General features: G+C 44.9%; 1 protein-coding gene across 2 annotated transcripts; it reads left to right on the top strand.

Annotated features, from left to right (window-relative positions):
• Positions 1 to 2,076: 2,076 nt before the first annotated feature.
• Positions 2,077 to 7,995, top strand: ENC1 (ectodermal-neural cortex 1; the record flags this gene model as incomplete). Of its 2 annotated transcripts, none has more annotated exons than XM_079701887.1 (2): positions 2,077 to 3,878; positions 7,857 to 7,995. In XM_079701887.1, the coding sequence occupies one exon, from the start codon at positions 2,077 to 2,079 to the stop codon at positions 3,844 to 3,846; it is 1,770 nt and encodes a 589-aa protein (XP_079558013.1). In that variant the 3' UTR covers positions 3,847 to 3,878; positions 7,857 to 7,995. The 2 variants fall into 2 exon arrangements, with proteins under 2 accessions (XP_079558013.1, XP_079558014.1); XM_079701888.1 differs by having other exon boundaries at positions 7,862 to 7,912.
• Positions 7,996 to 17,073: the final 9,078 nt, after the last annotated feature.

Consider the following 17,073-nt stretch of genomic DNA (forward strand, 5'->3'; position numbering starts at 1 on the left):
CACATATAAGCAATGTCATATGATATTTGTCTTTCCCTGTCTGACTTACTTTGTATGATAATCTCTAGGTCCATCCACAGGAGGCAGCTTTTGAGGTTGCTTTGGAAGCATTAGCTTAAAAAAAAAAAAGCATAGCTACTCATTTGGAGTTCTTGCACCTTTCTGTATGAGGCATAGGAATATTTATAGCATCTTTTGAGGTTTAGGCTTAAAATCTTCCTCAAAGAATTTCAGCTTGAATGTACTAATGCAAATGATGACTACCAGCAGTAGGACAGCAGGGATGCTAATACTGTTTTAACACATTGGAGAACCTAGTGTATTCACATAGGGTCCTGTCACTTGCTCTTAGGAGCATTGGGCATTGGGTAAAATGGACTAGACCATAGAGGCTTAGCTTGAGGGTTGCGGTGATGCTTTCCTTCTCACCATTTGTCAAAGCCCAAGTAACTGTGGAGACTGATGGGTGCTTCGTAAAGGCTTCTTAATACCAGAGCCCTAGGACTCTGTTGTTTATTTTATTCCACTAAGTCACGTTTACTCACAGTGAAAAGTTACATGCCCAAAATGAAAGAAAACAAGTTGCAACTCCTAATAGTATGAGGCCTGTGTGTCAAAGGCAAGTTAGGTACCTGCCTCTGTTGTTTTCTGTGCCTGCCTTGCCTCTGCTGGTCAGGTTGAAGGAAACAAGCAGGCCTTGGGTTTCAGCTCTGCCATAAGGACTGGCTGTTCCGTGTTTGGAACAGATACTGTAACCACGCAGTTTACCCTCCTGGGATAAACAGTTTCCCTAGGAATCCTTTGACAGGCAGGTTCTTGAAGCTATTATTTCTTTGAAGTAACAGAAGGGTAGGGTGAAAAAGGAAAAAGATGGTTCAATTTTTGAAGATAGGTGATAGGCATGTCCTGTATCTTTAGCCTACAGTTTGATTACTGAGGAAAGCCAAAGAGAGCATTCGGTTCTGCTATAATTTCCATTTAGATACTGAGGAAAACACTCTAGTCAGCAAATAAATTCTAGAGTGGCCCTAAATTAACAATGGCAGGCAACACACATACACACACACGTGTGTGCTTTGATTTAGATAAAGCGACATTTGCATTTTGGACTCCCTAGATGCAGGTGCCAGCGTTTGCAGGTATACAAGGATGGTCCTGGTGATGCCCTGTTTAATCAAGAGAGATGGGTGGTTACATCCTTTGTTCTTGCAACTGGTTTTCTAAGATTTGATTTAAAGCAGGGAGAACAGAACAACAAAATATTCTTCCCTTTCTGTGCCCAAATCGCCACTTTGGAAGCTGTCTGGAGCAGGAAAGGGGAGTGGTGACTGTGGCCAGAATCTATCCTGTTTCCAGGATAGCTTGCTGATCCGTATATGGTTGTGTTTATATTGGGGCTCTTTCAGGACGCTGTAGTGGCAGAGGTGTCTGGTTACAAATTATTTGTAATGATAAATAAAGGTTTGGTCATTTTAGAAGTTGGCCTAAGCCTGTGGTTTTAATGTTACATTTCCCATTTACTGCACTTACACTTTGGTAAGACACTGGGTCTTACCAAAGGAATTCTTAATGGAATTAATTAGTAGGTATTTGTTTTACACATGGCTTTACGTTGCTTGCATAGGACATTAACGCCTGTGCCCATCCCGGCGTTACAAGAGCTGGAGGCCTGGCCTTTCAAGTGGCCAGCAGTGAATCAGCTGGACTAGGGCAGGGAGCTGTGAGAATGAGACCTTGCTCCTCTTGGCTTTTGCTGACTTACATTCTCAAGGACTTCAATATCCTGCAAGTTGGCAATCAGGTTTTCCAAGATGAACCTGCTCTTAAGCAGTGATTTTTTTTTTTTTAAACAGTGTATAGTTTAAATAGCTCAACGGTATTATAATAAGTGTCTTTCCTTATAGGTAGGTAGCCGTCTCTGACTTTGTATAGGCCTGACTGTCCCTGGCGGCAGGGCCAACAGCGAAGTGTTCTGTTTCCTCTGTCCAAAACAGTTGCTGGTTTGGTTCGGCCGTTCTGAACACTGAGAGCATCAGGTTCAATAGTTGTGTTTTGTTTTTCAGGAGTGGAAACAAAATGTCCGTCAGCGTGCACGAGAACCGCAAGTCCAGGGCCAGCAGTGGCTCCATTAACATCTATCTGTTTCACAAGTCCTCCTACGCGGACAGTGTCCTCACTCACCTGAACCTGTTACGCCAGCAGCGTCTCTTCACCGACGTCCTTCTCCATGCCGGAAATAGGACCTTCCCGTGTCACCGGGCGGTGCTGGCCGCGTGCAGCCGCTACTTCGAAGCCATGTTCAGCGGCGGCCTGAAGGAGAGCCAGGACAGCGAAGTCAACTTCGACAACTCCATCCACCCGGAAGTCTTGGAGCTGCTCCTCGACTACGCTTACTCCTCCCGGGTCATCATCAATGAAGAAAACGCGGAATCGCTCCTGGAAGCTGGTGACATGCTGGAGTTTCAAGACATCCGGGATGCCTGCGCCGAGTTCCTAGAGAAGAACCTGCACCCCACCAACTGCCTGGGCATGCTGCTGCTGTCCGACGCACACCAGTGCACCAAGCTGTACGAGCTCTCTTGGAGGATGTGTCTCAGCAATTTCCAGACCATCAGGAAGAACGAAGATTTCCTCCAGCTGCCCCAGGACATGGTAGTGCAGCTCCTGTCCAGTGAAGAGCTGGAGACGGAAGACGAAAGACTTGTGTACGAGTCTGCAATTAACTGGATCAGCTACGACCTGAAGAAGCGCTACTGCTATCTCCCGGAGCTGTTGCAGACGGTGAGGCTGGCTCTGCTGCCGGCCATCTATCTCATGGAGAATGTGGCCATGGAGGAGCTCATCACCAAGCAGAGGAAGAGCAAGGAGATCGTGGAAGAGGCCATCAGGTGCAAGCTGAAAATCCTGCAGAACGACGGCGTGGTGACCAGCCTCTGTGCCCGGCCCCGGAAAACCGGCCATGCCCTCTTCCTCTTGGGAGGACAGACTTTCATGTGTGACAAGCTGTATCTGGTCGACCAGAAGGCCAAAGAGATCATTCCCAAGGCCGACATCCCCAGCCCGAGAAAAGAGTTCAGCGCCTGTGCAATTGGCTGCAAAGTATACATTACTGGGGGGCGAGGGTCTGAGAATGGAGTCTCGAAAGATGTCTGGGTTTATGATACCCTGCATGAGGAGTGGTCCAAGGCGGCCCCCATGCTGGTGGCCAGGTTTGGCCATGGCTCTGCTGAACTGAAGCACTGCCTGTACGTGGTCGGGGGGCACACTGCCGCCACTGGCTGCCTCCCGGCCTCCCCCTCAGTCTCTCTAAAGCAAGTAGAACATTATGACCCCACAACCAACAAATGGACCATGGTGGCCCCTCTCCGAGAAGGGGTCAGCAATGCCGCAGTGGTGAGTGCCAAGCTCAAGCTGTTTGCTTTCGGAGGTACCAGCGTCAGTCATGACAAGCTCCCCAAGGTTCAGTGTTACGATCAGTGTGAAAACAGGTGGACGGTCCCGGCCACCTGTCCCCAGCCCTGGCGTTACACGGCGGCAGCTGTGCTGGGTAACCAGATTTTTATTATGGGGGGAGATACCGAGTTCTCCGCCTGCTCGGCTTATAAATTCAATAGCGAGACTTACCAGTGGACCAAGGTGGGAGACGTGACAGCAAAGCGGATGAGCTGCCACGCTGTGGCCTCCGGAAACAAACTCTACGTGGTTGGAGGGTACTTTGGCATTCAGCGATGCAAAACTCTGGACTGCTACGATCCAACGTTGGACGCGTGGAACAGCATAACCACGGTCCCGTACTCGCTGATCCCTACTGCGTTTGTCAGCACCTGGAAACATCTGCCCTCTTAAACACAATGCATCCTAAAGAGAGTGAGCGTAAGGTAAGAGTCAGTTTAGCTGTAAGTATCCGTATAGTTGAGCTAGCTGTGTAAGCCCATACGTGAGTGAAACAGGCTCCATATAGCCCATCCTATAGAGGTTCTACATGAAGAACTACAAATAAAAGCACTTGTACCCCGAAACTTAAACACTTGTGTTGACCACAGCTGCAACCCCCCAAACATAAGCCAGTGGTTCTCAGCCTTTATTGGGCCTCAGAATCCCCCAAAGAGCTTTTTGAAACCTGCCCACTCCAGAGGCTGGGTTTCATTAGGTCTGGGTGGGACCCAGGCATTAGCATTTTTAGAAAGTTCTTCAGTGATTCTAATTACGGCCAGGTTAGGAACCTTGTCTCCTGAGCCCTCCCTGTGTGCCGGCAGCTAGGCTGTGTGTTGCCCATGGATCATTTCATTTGGTCCCTACAACAACCCTGTGGGATATTATTATGAGAGCACTTCGTAGATGAAAACACCTGATGTACACAGGGGTTAAGTAAGTTGCCCAAGGTCATAGGGCTTCGCAGGCTGAAGGGTTGGTCAAGACATCAACCCGGGCAGTCTGGCTCCAGAGCATAAGCACTTGAGCTCACGCCGAATGGCTACTTAATAAACTTCACGTTGTTATCACCCCAGGAAATAATTGTAGATTTTTAAATTTAACTTCCTCAAACCCTTTTTAGAATGAAGTGGAGTTTAAAAAATTGAATGCTGAAAATGATTCCCATTGTATTCTGTCCAGAATTATTCATTAGCTTATTTTAAAGGTTTTTCCTTCTCCCCCCCGCCCCAAAAAAACAGCCCCCTTTAGGGCATTTATTAACTTTTGAGAAGTCTAGGTCTGTCCTTAGAAAAGGTTGCACCTGCACTGTATAAGCTTGTCTGATGTATGGACACACTGAGCCATCTAAACTACCCTTCCTTTAGCTTTTCAGAGTTAATCAGTCAAGCTGACCCCATTGTCAGGGCGAACAAAAGTTGTGTTTCTGTGTCATATATCTGGGTACATAATGGTTGTCTTGTGTACTTAAGAGTATATAATACTCTTGGCTCAAATAATTAATAGGCCTACACAGTTCAGGCTTCGGGAAGCTAATGGCCGCTTCGCTGCTGTTAAAGCATTCTCAGGATTGGCCCCGGAATCACTTAAGCGTATCTAAGTGTAGCACAGAACACACGGAGTGGATTGATTTGTTTTGGTGACTAATGGGCTCATTACTAATAATAAGAGAATAAAATTTAAAAATCTGCTTTGGAGGAACTGCTGGGAAAATGAACTCATTCCTTGGAAAGGTTTGGTTCTGTGTTCCCTAGTATGTTTCACACCTTTGAAGGGTACCTTCTAGCAAAGAGGGGTTTGGACTCATTTGTCTTTTCTTTGCTCATTTCTTACAGCTCATTTAGAAACACCAGTAAAACTGGCCTCCCTTTCACATGTAATCGTTCTGTGTCTTTCATTGCTTCAGTTATCTCCTCCAGCCTATTACAGTTAGTACAGTTCTTAGTAATGTAATGTTTTCCTGGACTGAGACTCCTTCAAAGGAGCAGGAACTGTCAGAACCATCCTCTGGGGAGCGAATGGGGCTAACAGTGTCCCACGCCAAACTGGTTTTTGCAGCCTTGCTGGCATCTCAATAATCCTGAATAAACAAATGCTCTGAAAGGGGTTATTTCATTTGCGATATGAATGCATTACTCAACTCTAAAGAAGGTTTAAAGAACCTTCTAGGCAAAAGCATCAATTAACAGTGCACTAAATTGGGTGTTAGTCCAAAACTGACTATATTTGCATAGGAGAGCCTTAAAAATTGCCAGTGATGGTGGCAGTACATCCAAATGGTAACTGGCTGGCATCCTTGGAAGTGGCTGGCATCCTATATGTCATATAGATAGAAAAGAGAGAGACCACATGTACATTCTGTTTCTAGCTGTGGAGTCTGGACCTCTCTGCACTTCAGAGATCTCCTTTGTCAAATGAGTGATTCGAATTGTGCTTTCCTTAAGGTCTGTCCCAGTTCAGACTTGGGTGAATTGATAAATGAGGAAAAAGAAAAGAAAGGCGTGAAAATACCTAGCCAGTGCCTGGTACATATTAAGTGTTCAATACTCGTATTAGTTTTCTTTCCTCCCTTCAATTTGGACCTTAGCTCGCAGTGGAATTAGCTTTGTGTGTCATGTGAAAATGAGGTTTCTTTGACTATTATCAGCTTGTTATCTTTATACTTCATTTTTGGTACCTCCTTTCTCAGCCCAGAGTGAGTATGTTGGCAAACACTCGAATTCACCCTCTCCTGGGTATTTGAACCTAATCACACATGTCCGGTCCCTGGGAAATGGAACAAATAAAGTGTTCGGTTATATTCGAAACAACATCCCCTCTGCCCTTGGTGCTCTTAGCCAGAGAGTCAAGCACAGAATAAGGAAATTCGACAGGGCCAGGTTCACCTTTTTAAAGGGTGGCGTGGGGCTGATCAAAGCCACGGTTGGAGTTTCCGACAGAGAGAATGTTGGTTTAAATTTCTAAAGTTTACTACACACAAGATAGTGTTAAAACACTTAAGCCGGATGGAGTGACTTAAAAGAGGTGCTGTGTAGGTATCAGTCCTAAGCTGCAAACGCTTCCGGGACCTGGCTTTGCCCTCCACATGTAGGTGCTACCTGAATTAATAGTGTTAACAAAAAGTTTCCCTAGGTCTAAAAGCTTATCCACCAAGGAGATTTTAACTCTCTCCAGCTGCTCCCAGCTGCTGGGAGGAACAAAGAGGAAATTACTTTTGATTTTGCTCCATTTTCATGGTGCTGTGTGGCCCCCAACTTGACGGCGTTTGGATTTTGGTTTGCTTTGTTCCTGGCCCCCCTTTTTAGTGGTGTTTTTTGTTTTGGGGTTTTTTGTTTTTCTGTTTGAGTATGCAACATCTTGACATTTCATATTATTATAAGATACATTCTTTAGGCCTAATGTTGATGTATAGGTTTCAGGGAGGTGAGGGTGGGCGATGACACCCGTAGTCTAAGGAATGTCTTGAAAGCTTGAATCACTGTTATGAAACTGCCAAAAGAAACAACTAATGAAATGAATCAGACTTCCGAACACACAAGAGCAAGAAGAAGTCAGTGCAAGTGATGAGCGCCCCTCCTGAATTCCCTCTGTCTGTACTTCGAGTTTCAGCACTGGGGCTGCAGACTCTTATGCTAGGGCTGGAAATGGGCTCCAAGAACAGATAGGGTGAGCATTTGAAAGACAAAAGCCCTCTGCAAACTCTCCTTCTGTAAAATTAGACTTAACTAAATGGGAAGGATGGGTGGTGTGGGGAAACACCAGCTCCCATGAAATGTGCAGGCTTCATGATTATGGCACCTTGAATTTATATTCACACTTGATGGCGGTTGATTCTGTAGATAATAACACACTGCATACCACAGCCCGAGTCTCCTCAGTGTGGACTGATGAACTTGGAGAATAAACTCCAGCCCTGGGCTGGTGAGGCCTGGTATGCTGTCATGTGAAAGAAAGCGAGACTGATTTCTGCCGTAATGAATAGCAGAGATGCATTTAAATAAGAGGATTAATATGTCTGCCTTCTATATGGTGAATAAATTTAATTTGGAATCCTTTATGGTAAATGGGCCCAAGGCGGGGGGCGCGGGGAGGGGATTGGCAAAGGAATCTCTTGAGACCCTCTGGTGATCACTACAGTGGCTCTGTTTAACTGTGGAGAGGAATTATGAATGTCGGGAGCAGAAGAAGGCAACTCGTAACAGCACCTAGATGTATAGGTTTGAACTTTAAACGTATACATGTTTAGGAAAGAAGCAGAGATCTTTCTTCGGATACCACGGTTTTTGTTGGGCCGTCTGCATGCATGAATGCACCTACCGAATGTGTAATTAAGACCTCTGGAAGCCATATTGACCTACTCTGTCCCAAGTTTAATTTTTTTTTTCAGATTTTGAGACTAACAAAAAATTTTCCTTTTCCTCTAGTTTAGCTGACTCCGTCCCTCAATGAGACAAGATGGGATTTCTACTTTGGAGAGGCCAAGTTGAATGAAGAGAAAGAAAAGGAAAAAAGGAAAGGAAGTTGCTACAGTCCAATCCACCACACCTTGTAAATGCTTCTAACTGGACTTGAAGGAAGGGGGGAGGGGGTGGGATTTTCTGTGCAAGAGGCACATGGTTTAAATATGAATGAACGAACCTGTGATCTAGTCCTTGTCTTGTAATTGTGGATTAATGTCAGCATTAATCAGCCCCTCAAAGGGAGAGAAAAGCCGGCCTTTTTCCCTTGCTGTACCATATTCAGCATTTGATTTCCATGGGTTCCACCATTTATGTGTAAAATTTGAAATGGTTGTCACCTCTCTCTGAGGAGCAAGCTTGAAGCCTCCACACCAGCTGCTGTTGGAGATTGAAAGCCCAACTGGGGGGCCTGGAGGGACGCTTGCTGGGCTGGCTGCAGGGTGAGGACCACTGGACTCCACGATAATCTCCGAGGGGCTCTTCTCCCCAGGAACGTTTCTGAACAATGGGGACATTGTTGGTAGCTGTTTGGTAGATGTTCTTTTCTATTTATAAGTGACTTTAAACTTTCCCTTGGCTGGTAAGAAATTTGTTGTAGATTTAGCTATTTATTGTTTGAGGCCTGCATGCTGAAACAATGCTTACAGTTGTCTTCACGTGTATGGACGCGTGTGAATGGTTGTACGTTTTGCACAATTTTGTGGCTGTTATGATGTGCTCTGCTGCACAAAAGTGAAAACTTTGGAGTTACAATTAGGAATATAACTGGAGGGTGGGTTGGGAAGGGTGGGGGGTGGGATTTTGTAAATGTCAAGACAGGGAAGGATTACAAGACAGAAACTTAAGTTACATCCTAGAGGTAGGGAAAGCATGAAGGTCATTTTTCTCAGACTCATCAACTTTGACTGGGGTTTTGTGGGCTGTGGTCCTGCCAGTGGCTCCTGGGGCAAGGGAAGGCTTCTTTCTGCCCTTCGTCCTGTCCGATTCACTCGCTTCAATCTCAGCTACTGAAATTTGGAAAGGACCAAATCGCTTGGCAGTTGTTTTTGTTGTTGTTGTTGTTGTTTTCTCCTCTGTGTAATATCCTGAAATCCTGGAAAATGCTATGGACTAGTTCTGTATATAGGGCACAGGTAAAGGCATTGTCCAAAGTTTATTTATTTATCTATTTATTACCCTATGAGAATGCTTGGCCATAACCACAGTTAGCAGGAGAAAACGAAACACTCACCGATGGAAATTAATTCACTCACCGGATTTACTTGACCTGGACGGGTCCTTCTCTCTTCCTGCTGTAGGGTTTAGCAAGTGCTAAAAGTTCTCCAAGGCAATATTCACATGGGTACAGTGTATACTTTAGTGCTCCCTCTTAGGTAAGTCTCTAAAAGAACTCTTTGGTGCACAAAAGTGACACATATGGCCCCCAAACACCAAAGAATTGTAAGCGGTGGCCCTTGCCGAGAGGCTTTCTGGGAGAGTTGGGAATCAGTTGTGAATACGTTCTTTGCTAGTTCAAGTGCTTGTTTCCTGAACACGTGCCGTGATAGTTATTAGTGGTAGACTCATAGGTGCTTCCTCACAGGTGTCGGGGGAAGCTCAGAATTTGCAATTCGCACTGCTTTCATTGCTGTTTCTCTCATTACTGTATTTTAGAAAATAGGGTTTAAGACCAATAACCTTTGACATCGTGTGTTTGCATTGTCTAATGACAGATGAATCCTTCACATTTCTCTCCACCTGAATATATTAGACTAATTGTACATGTCTGTTCGTGCCGTGAATAAGTGGGCTATAGTTGGACCAAAATAAATGAACGGTTGGAATCAAAGAGTCTCAATACTTGGCGGTAGTCAGCCCCTCGCTTCTAGATGTGTTCTAATCCAGCGGTCCCCAACCTTTTTGGCACCAGGGACCGGTTTCGTGGAAGACAATTTTTCCACGGACCGGGGTGGGAGGCGTGGGGAGCGGTTCAGGAGGTAATGCGAGGGATGGGGAGCGTCAGATGAAGCTTCGCTCGCTTGCCCTCCACTCACCTCCTGCTGTGCGGCCCGGTTCCTAATGGGCCTAGCACGGATACCAGTCCACGGTCCGGGGGTTGGGGACCCCTGTTCTAAACAATGCAAACGTCTGATTGTACCCTGGCAGTATATTGTAGCAGTTACAGCTCCACAGTTTATGATGCAAATCTGCCAACATGTGGGTGTCACTGCGTGGCTTTTGAAAGCAGGGTGAATTTTTTGCAGTTGTTTCAAAGTTGTGGTCTGTCCTTGAATTCTCTATTAATTGCTGTGTGTGAGCCAGAAGGAGCTGTGGTCAGGGTGGGCCCCCAGCCTGCAGGGAACTTTCTGGACTCCCCGCTCTTTGAATTGATGGAGGCATTTGGGCTCACTACTTGACCATTCTCACCCTGTGAAACGTCCTACACTTTGAAGCAAATACAATTCACAGCACAGTGCACACAAAAACCTTGGCATAAGACAGAGAAGGTTCTTCTTATTCTGTGGACTGGTTGCTGTGGAAACGGATAACAAAGGGCAGCCTTCCACTTCTGGTATAATTGTGTAGCCCCCTTTTCTCTGGGCTTGACACCTGTCTGAATAAGAATGATTAGAGCTGAATAATATCCCTCTCTTGACTATTGAATATGTGGTTCACATACAAAACTGTATAAGTTGAAGAAATAAAGTGTTCGTGTTCATATGTACTTGTTTGCTACTACATTTTTGAGGTTTTGTAAAACTGTTATTTTTTTTTCACAATGTGAAACTGAAGGTCAAATAAATTATTAGAGATTTTCTCTTCATCGTGTGTATGGGTCTTTATTTGAATACAACATAATTTTAGGCATTGAAAACTTGTGCTTTTTCTAGTTTAATCCAAGAGAGGATCATTTCAAATTTTTTTGGATGTCTTCTGTTTCACCATTTAGTTACGTCCATTTATGAAAGCAATTTTGCACATTAAATAATTAAAAATTTGACCTTTTAGAATATTTAAGCAAACCAAAACTACCTCAGTTAGGGTTATTGATAGCTTAGAATATAAAGTCATGTACTATGCAATGATGAGACAGCATACTTAGTATATAGAAAGAATTTAGTTTCTATACTCATCATGTGGGATATATTTTGATAGGAAAGCTGTGAGAGAAGGGGCTATAGTTCAATCCTCTTTTCATCTGACATGACCTTAGAATCATTTAAAGTGAGTGGAAATATGTGTATATTATTTCTCTGAAATGGCACCGAAAACCACAAGTTTAACCCCTCTGGTATACTTAGCTTCTTCCAAGTGGAAAGCCGCCATCCCAGCTGGCTCATTGTAAAGCCAGAGGAAGCCTCCTGCTTCCACCTCATGACTGCTTCGTGTCACAATGAGATGCTCCTTTATCACTTAGGGTGGACCCCTTGTTGTTTTAATGGGCAGAGCAACATTGGGCATAATCTTTTTTGGAGAGAACATAAATACTACCTAATTAGAAATCTAGGAGATCTCACAAGTAGGCAGAATGCAATTACCACCCTTGGACTTTGACCAAGATGCCAGAGCAGATGCCTCAGATTTTACAGAAGCATCATTCAATTCTGTGCTGGGTGAGGCTGGTCTAGAGCCAAGCTTTGAGAATAAATGACTCTGACAAGAGTCCTCAGACACCTTGGTGCACGGTGCTGATGACCCATGGAAACCCTGTTGATGACACCATATATGACACCAGTCCTCAGAAGGGTTGAGAATAATTCACGTAGAGATGACTGGGAACCGACTTTTCATTCTCGGGAGTTTTTTTTCTTTATCATCTCAGTTGGGATGTGTAAACAGATTAAAAGAAGATACTTCAAATTCCTAATTTTCAGTTGTTTGGAAATTTCAGTTCATTCAGAGATTCATATCACCCCAAGCAGCGGCTGTATTAGTTTGGATTGCCTTCAGCTGCATGTAATAGAAATCTGGCCATGGTGGTTTAACCACAGTGGTGAAACCCTTATGGAGGCTGGCAGTCCACAGCTGGGACAGTATCCCTACAAGGCCATCAGGGGTCTACAGCTCTTCTTTCTGCCTTGGCATCCTGGGCATGGGCCTTTAGTCCTCGTGCTTACAGGATGGCAGCTGTACCTCATGGCATTACGTGTGCTTTCTAGGCAGCAAAGATGGGGACAAAGGGGGAAGAAGTATGTGTCAGATGAAACTTCCTCTTTCTTGGGACAATAATCGTTTTCCCAAAAGGCCCACCTAGGAGACTTTACACTTATCTCTCATTGGCCAGAATTGGGTCTCATGAACTTCCGAAGAAGTAAGGGAGCCTGATAAGAGGAGTACTTCTATGGAGGCATGACGCCACCTCACACAAAAGGTGATTTTTGTTGGTAAGGGTGAAAGGGAGAACAGACGTTGGCTAGGCAATTAATTGCTGCCTAGGGTCTGTCACAGTGAATAATCCAAGGGTCAGCTTAAACAATAGCCCCGGTGACTGAGTGATTACGATGTGCTGGGACTGCACTAAGGACATGTTTCCTTCATCTCTTTTAATTCTCACAAAAAATGCAGGTAAGTACAGAGAGGTTTCTTTTTTTTTTTTTTTTTTTTTTTGCGGTACACGGGCCTGTCACTGCTGTGGCCTCTCCTGTTGCGGAGCACAGGCTCCGGACGTGCAGGCTCAGCGGCCATGGCTCACGGGCCCAGCCACTCCACGGCATGTGGGATCTTCCCGGACCGGGGCACGAACCCGTGTTCCCTGCATCGGCAGGAGGACTCTCAACCACTGCGCCACCAGGGAAGCCCCAGAGAGGTTTCTTAACATCTGTAAGCCTCAGCTCCTTCCTCTATAAAATAAGGATGATTAATATTCTCTAATAGAAACATTTAATAATATACATTTAAGTACCAAGCCCAGTGCCTGGCACATAGTAGTTTCTCACTAGTTTTCAGCTGTCGTTTTTAGACATGCGAAACATCCAATAAATCAAAATCTGAGTGCTTATTCTGTGTGAGGAATTGTGTTAAAAGTTTGTATGTCCATCGCCTTAATTGATCCTTACAGCAATCCAATGAGAACAGGCACTTTTTTTTTTTTTGGGCCACACTGTGCAGGATATTAATTCCCCCACCGGGGGTCGAACTCATGCCCCCTGCAGTGGGAGCACGGAGTCTTAACCACTAGACTTCCAGGGAGGTCTTGAGAACAGGCACAATTATTGCCCCTATTTGGTAGATTAAGAAACAGGTTTGGAGAGATTAACTTGCCCAAGGGAGTGGTGAAGCCTGGATTTCAAGGCACACTCTCTGACCTGTCCAGGAATGTGGAGAACGGTGATTCATGGGGCTGAGCCTGATTGTGGGAAACCCAGGGCTGCCCGTGTCCGTTGTGTCTGGGAAGACTTGACTTTGTGACACGGGCCGAGAAGGTTGCAGCTGGTGAGTCCCACCACTGGACACCAGGACTAAAGAAGCACAGGGAAAGAATCTGCCCTCCAACTCACAGTGTCCCTTGACAACAGGCTTCTAAGATTCTGATTGAGGAGAATTTTAAAATAAATGGGGGCCCTGGGTGGTTGTTACACTTGATAATTCATTAAGCTGTACACTTAGGCTCAGTGTACTTTTTTGTTCATACAATGTTTATTGCCTGAGAGATTGAATATACAAATGGACAATGGCCAGAGCATAATAAAAATAGAACTCTGACCCACAATCTGCAGCAACCAGTGCAGGAAACCAACCCCATTATCTGCAGTAACCAGCCCAGGACGTCAGCCTGCAATCTGCAAATCAGACTTGCAGGAAGTCATATTACTATCTCTAGCAACTGGTCCCGGAAGCCAAACAATAACCGTGTTAACAATTGGCCCCAAACAGCCAGGACTTGATTAATAACTTGCAGCTTCCTTAATTTTTGTTACTGCTTCCAACTTGGGACCAAACAGAAAAAAATCAAATATGCCCCCCTAACTATCACATAGGGTACCTACTTCTAGTTAGCCTGCTTCCAGGTTCCCTAGGCCACCAGCCTTCAATCAGGGCATATCTGAAACCTTCCCTTTTTTCCACTTATACAGCTTTCCCACTTCTGAGCCTGCCTTTGAGTCTCTGCCAAAACCAAGTGACAGTGGCTGACGCCCCTGCTATAGCAAGCTCTGAATAAATAGCCTTTGCCTGTTCTCATTTGGTCGGTTTTTGTTTATCTTGACAGACAAATGTTTGTTCAATAAAAAAATTAAATATTTCAACAAAAAGGTTCATAAAAATGAGGTGGGAACCAACATTTGGGGTTCTGGGCAAGCTGGGCTTTCAAAGGGATGTTATTTTCATCCTGAATGTCAGGGTAAGATGAAATGTACACAATACATATAATATGAGAAAAATGGATTTTGAGTTAATGGGGTTGAGATTAGGGCATCTGGTTTGCCAAACGGAGAGTAGTTGCTTGTTTGGGAATATTTTGAATAAAGTGAGAACACTAAAGTGAGTTTTATAGTTGTAATCATGGTGCACATGAATGTATGAATAAGTGCAAAAACTTAGCAGTTAATTCCTGGTCTTGCCTGTCACAAATCTTAAGTGCTTTGCCCGTCTGACACATACTTAGACAAGCCATCTGTCCTGTATTTGAGTTTAATCATAGACAATGAATTTTAAAGCTCTGTTATTTGTCAGACCTTGGACCACTAAGTGCAAGACCTAACTTTCAGAGGAAAAAAAAAGTGTACATTAAGGCATGACTAGGAATTAAAAGCAATTTGACTAAGTAAATTACAAATCTACCATAATCTCATCCAGCTCTGCTTACAACCCAGCCTGCTTTGTGAATCCGGGGAAAACCAAATGAGACAAAGTTTCTGTCTTTCTCTCTCTGGTCCTGTTTCCTTGGCAACCATAATCTTTATCTGCGCAAAGATGGGGGACTGCATCAAGGAAAGGCAGTTGGAGGTGCAGCCAAGTCTCTCACTAATCCTTTTCTTCGGTTATCAGATAATTTGTCTTGTTTCGAAAAGTGATTTTACACCCAGTTTTTAGATGCTGCTGGGAGCGTTTATTGGACATCCTAGAGGGGCTGAGGGTACTTGCTACTATTGTAGCTACAAAGAAGATGAAATCAGTAGACACAAATTGGGCACCTGCAAAGTGAAGGACTAAAATGTCTCTGTCTGAGGATCTAACTAATCTAGGCGCAAACTCTAAATTGCAAACACCGGTGTCCCACTCAGCCATCTCCACACATTCCAGCCCAGGCGTTGCTGCCATGAGAACCATTTTGAGAGAACAGATCTAGGAATTGTACTCGCATGTGTCTGCTCTGAAGGGAAGGAAGGGAGAAAGAGGAAGAAGCAGAAGAAACCCCGGGGAGACGTGTCTGGTGAGTGGTGGTCCACCTCACATCCCTTTCTGGTACCTTCTGAGAGTGTAGCTATTCAAGAGGTGGAGGGGGTCAGTCAGCACCCTTTCTCAAAACGGAAATACCTCAGCTCCATTGGGGGGCTGTTAGTCATTCATCCCTTCCTGTGAATCAGGCCACTCTGAGGGTGGCCGGGGGTTGGGAACCCTGGGGGGAGTGCCTGCCCGAGGGGGGCTTGAACAGGAAGACGCACCCAGAGGAACACTGGGCATCAGGAGGCCTGTTGGTGAGGCAGTAGCAGGTGGGAGAAGAATGAGAAAGGCAATATTTTACTTCAAAAGGTTACAGTTAAGGGGGAGGGAGGGATGAACAGGCAGAGCATGGAAGATTTTTAGGACCCTGAAACTATTCTGTATGATACTATAATCATTGATACATGCCATTCTATATTTGCCCAAACCCATAAAATGTACACCAAGAGTGAACCCTAACAAACTCTGGACTGTGGGTGATAATGATGTGTCCTTGTAGGTTCCTAACAGATACAGGCTGTAACAAATGGACCGCTTTGGTGGCGAGGTTGATAGAGGGGAAGGTTGTGTGCTGTGCTGGCCAGGGGAGCAGGTAAGGGGGTGTGTGGGAACTCTGTACTTTGGCCTCAATTTTTCTGTGCACCTAAAACTGCTCGAAAAAAGGAAAGTCTATTAAATGCCAAAAAGTAAAAAGAAACAAAAGGAGCCTTTTAAGGATGTCAAATAAATTGTTAAATCTAATAAAGTATACAGTATATATATATCTATATCTATCTATCTATCTATCTATCTATCTATCTATATATATATATATATATTTTTTTAACTGTTACCATGAGTGGACTCCATGCACTGGAAAGAGAGAAAAACCCTCCTCCCATCCCTGCATTCATTGTCCCGGGACCCAGGATCAGCCCGCCTAGCGGAGGCTTAGGATGTGGAGTCATGATGGGTGACCGGGGAACCAGCCACCAATTATAACATCGCCGCTAGGAGGATTTGTCCCACATTCCAAATGGCGAACTTAGAATTCACACTGCCAGAATCGACTGACTCACAGGTTAATGACAGTCAGTATTTTAGCAAATACCTTGAAGTGAATATCTGCACTCACAGTGTAAATGCTGATTCAGAGATTTTTATTTCTGCACATTTTTTTCCTCCACAAGACTTTGTGTTTGAAATTTAATTACTGTAATATATTCTTATTTCCACGTTCAGGTATTTCTCTGGAGCAAAAAGCTAACTTCATAGTGTGGTGTGTGGTGTGGGTGTCCAAACGTCCATATAACTAGAAATTCATTTCGTCATTCATTGGTTCATTGGCTAGGAAAAAAATTTTTAAACAATCAGAGAAGGAAGGGATAATAATCTCAGGTGGAAATGTAGAAATGTTCAGAGATAAACCAAACCATTTGGGGAAAACAATGGGTCTTTCAGAAAGCTCTGGTGGAGCTGATTAAAGTTAGCTGGGGGGAAGCAGAACGTTTCTCTCTCGGATGACATAGGTGGGCCTTGCTGGCCCGGGCTAGGGCAGGCTCCTTGAACTTTCTGTGAAGAGGCACCTTTCCGCCTGGGCATCACTGGGGGTGGAGAACGGGATGGGGTACAGAGGCACCATGGAGGCAGGTAACACTGCCGGGTGCCCTTTGCTTCCAGCAACCAGAGAGAAGGCTGTGAGGAGAATGGGTCTAGGGGGGTGACTGCCTGTACAACCTCTGAATGCACTCAGAGCTTTCCTTGCCATCCAAGAACCATGTCCAAGGGCAGAGAACCACGGAGCCCTGGGGCCTCTGGGTCGGCACTGCTTGTGCTCTGA

Source organism: Hyperoodon ampullatus (assembly GCF_949752795.1).
Source record: "Hyperoodon ampullatus genome assembly, chromosome: 4".
Classification (NCBI taxonomy): Eukaryota; Metazoa; Chordata; class Mammalia; order Artiodactyla; family Ziphiidae; genus Hyperoodon; species Hyperoodon ampullatus.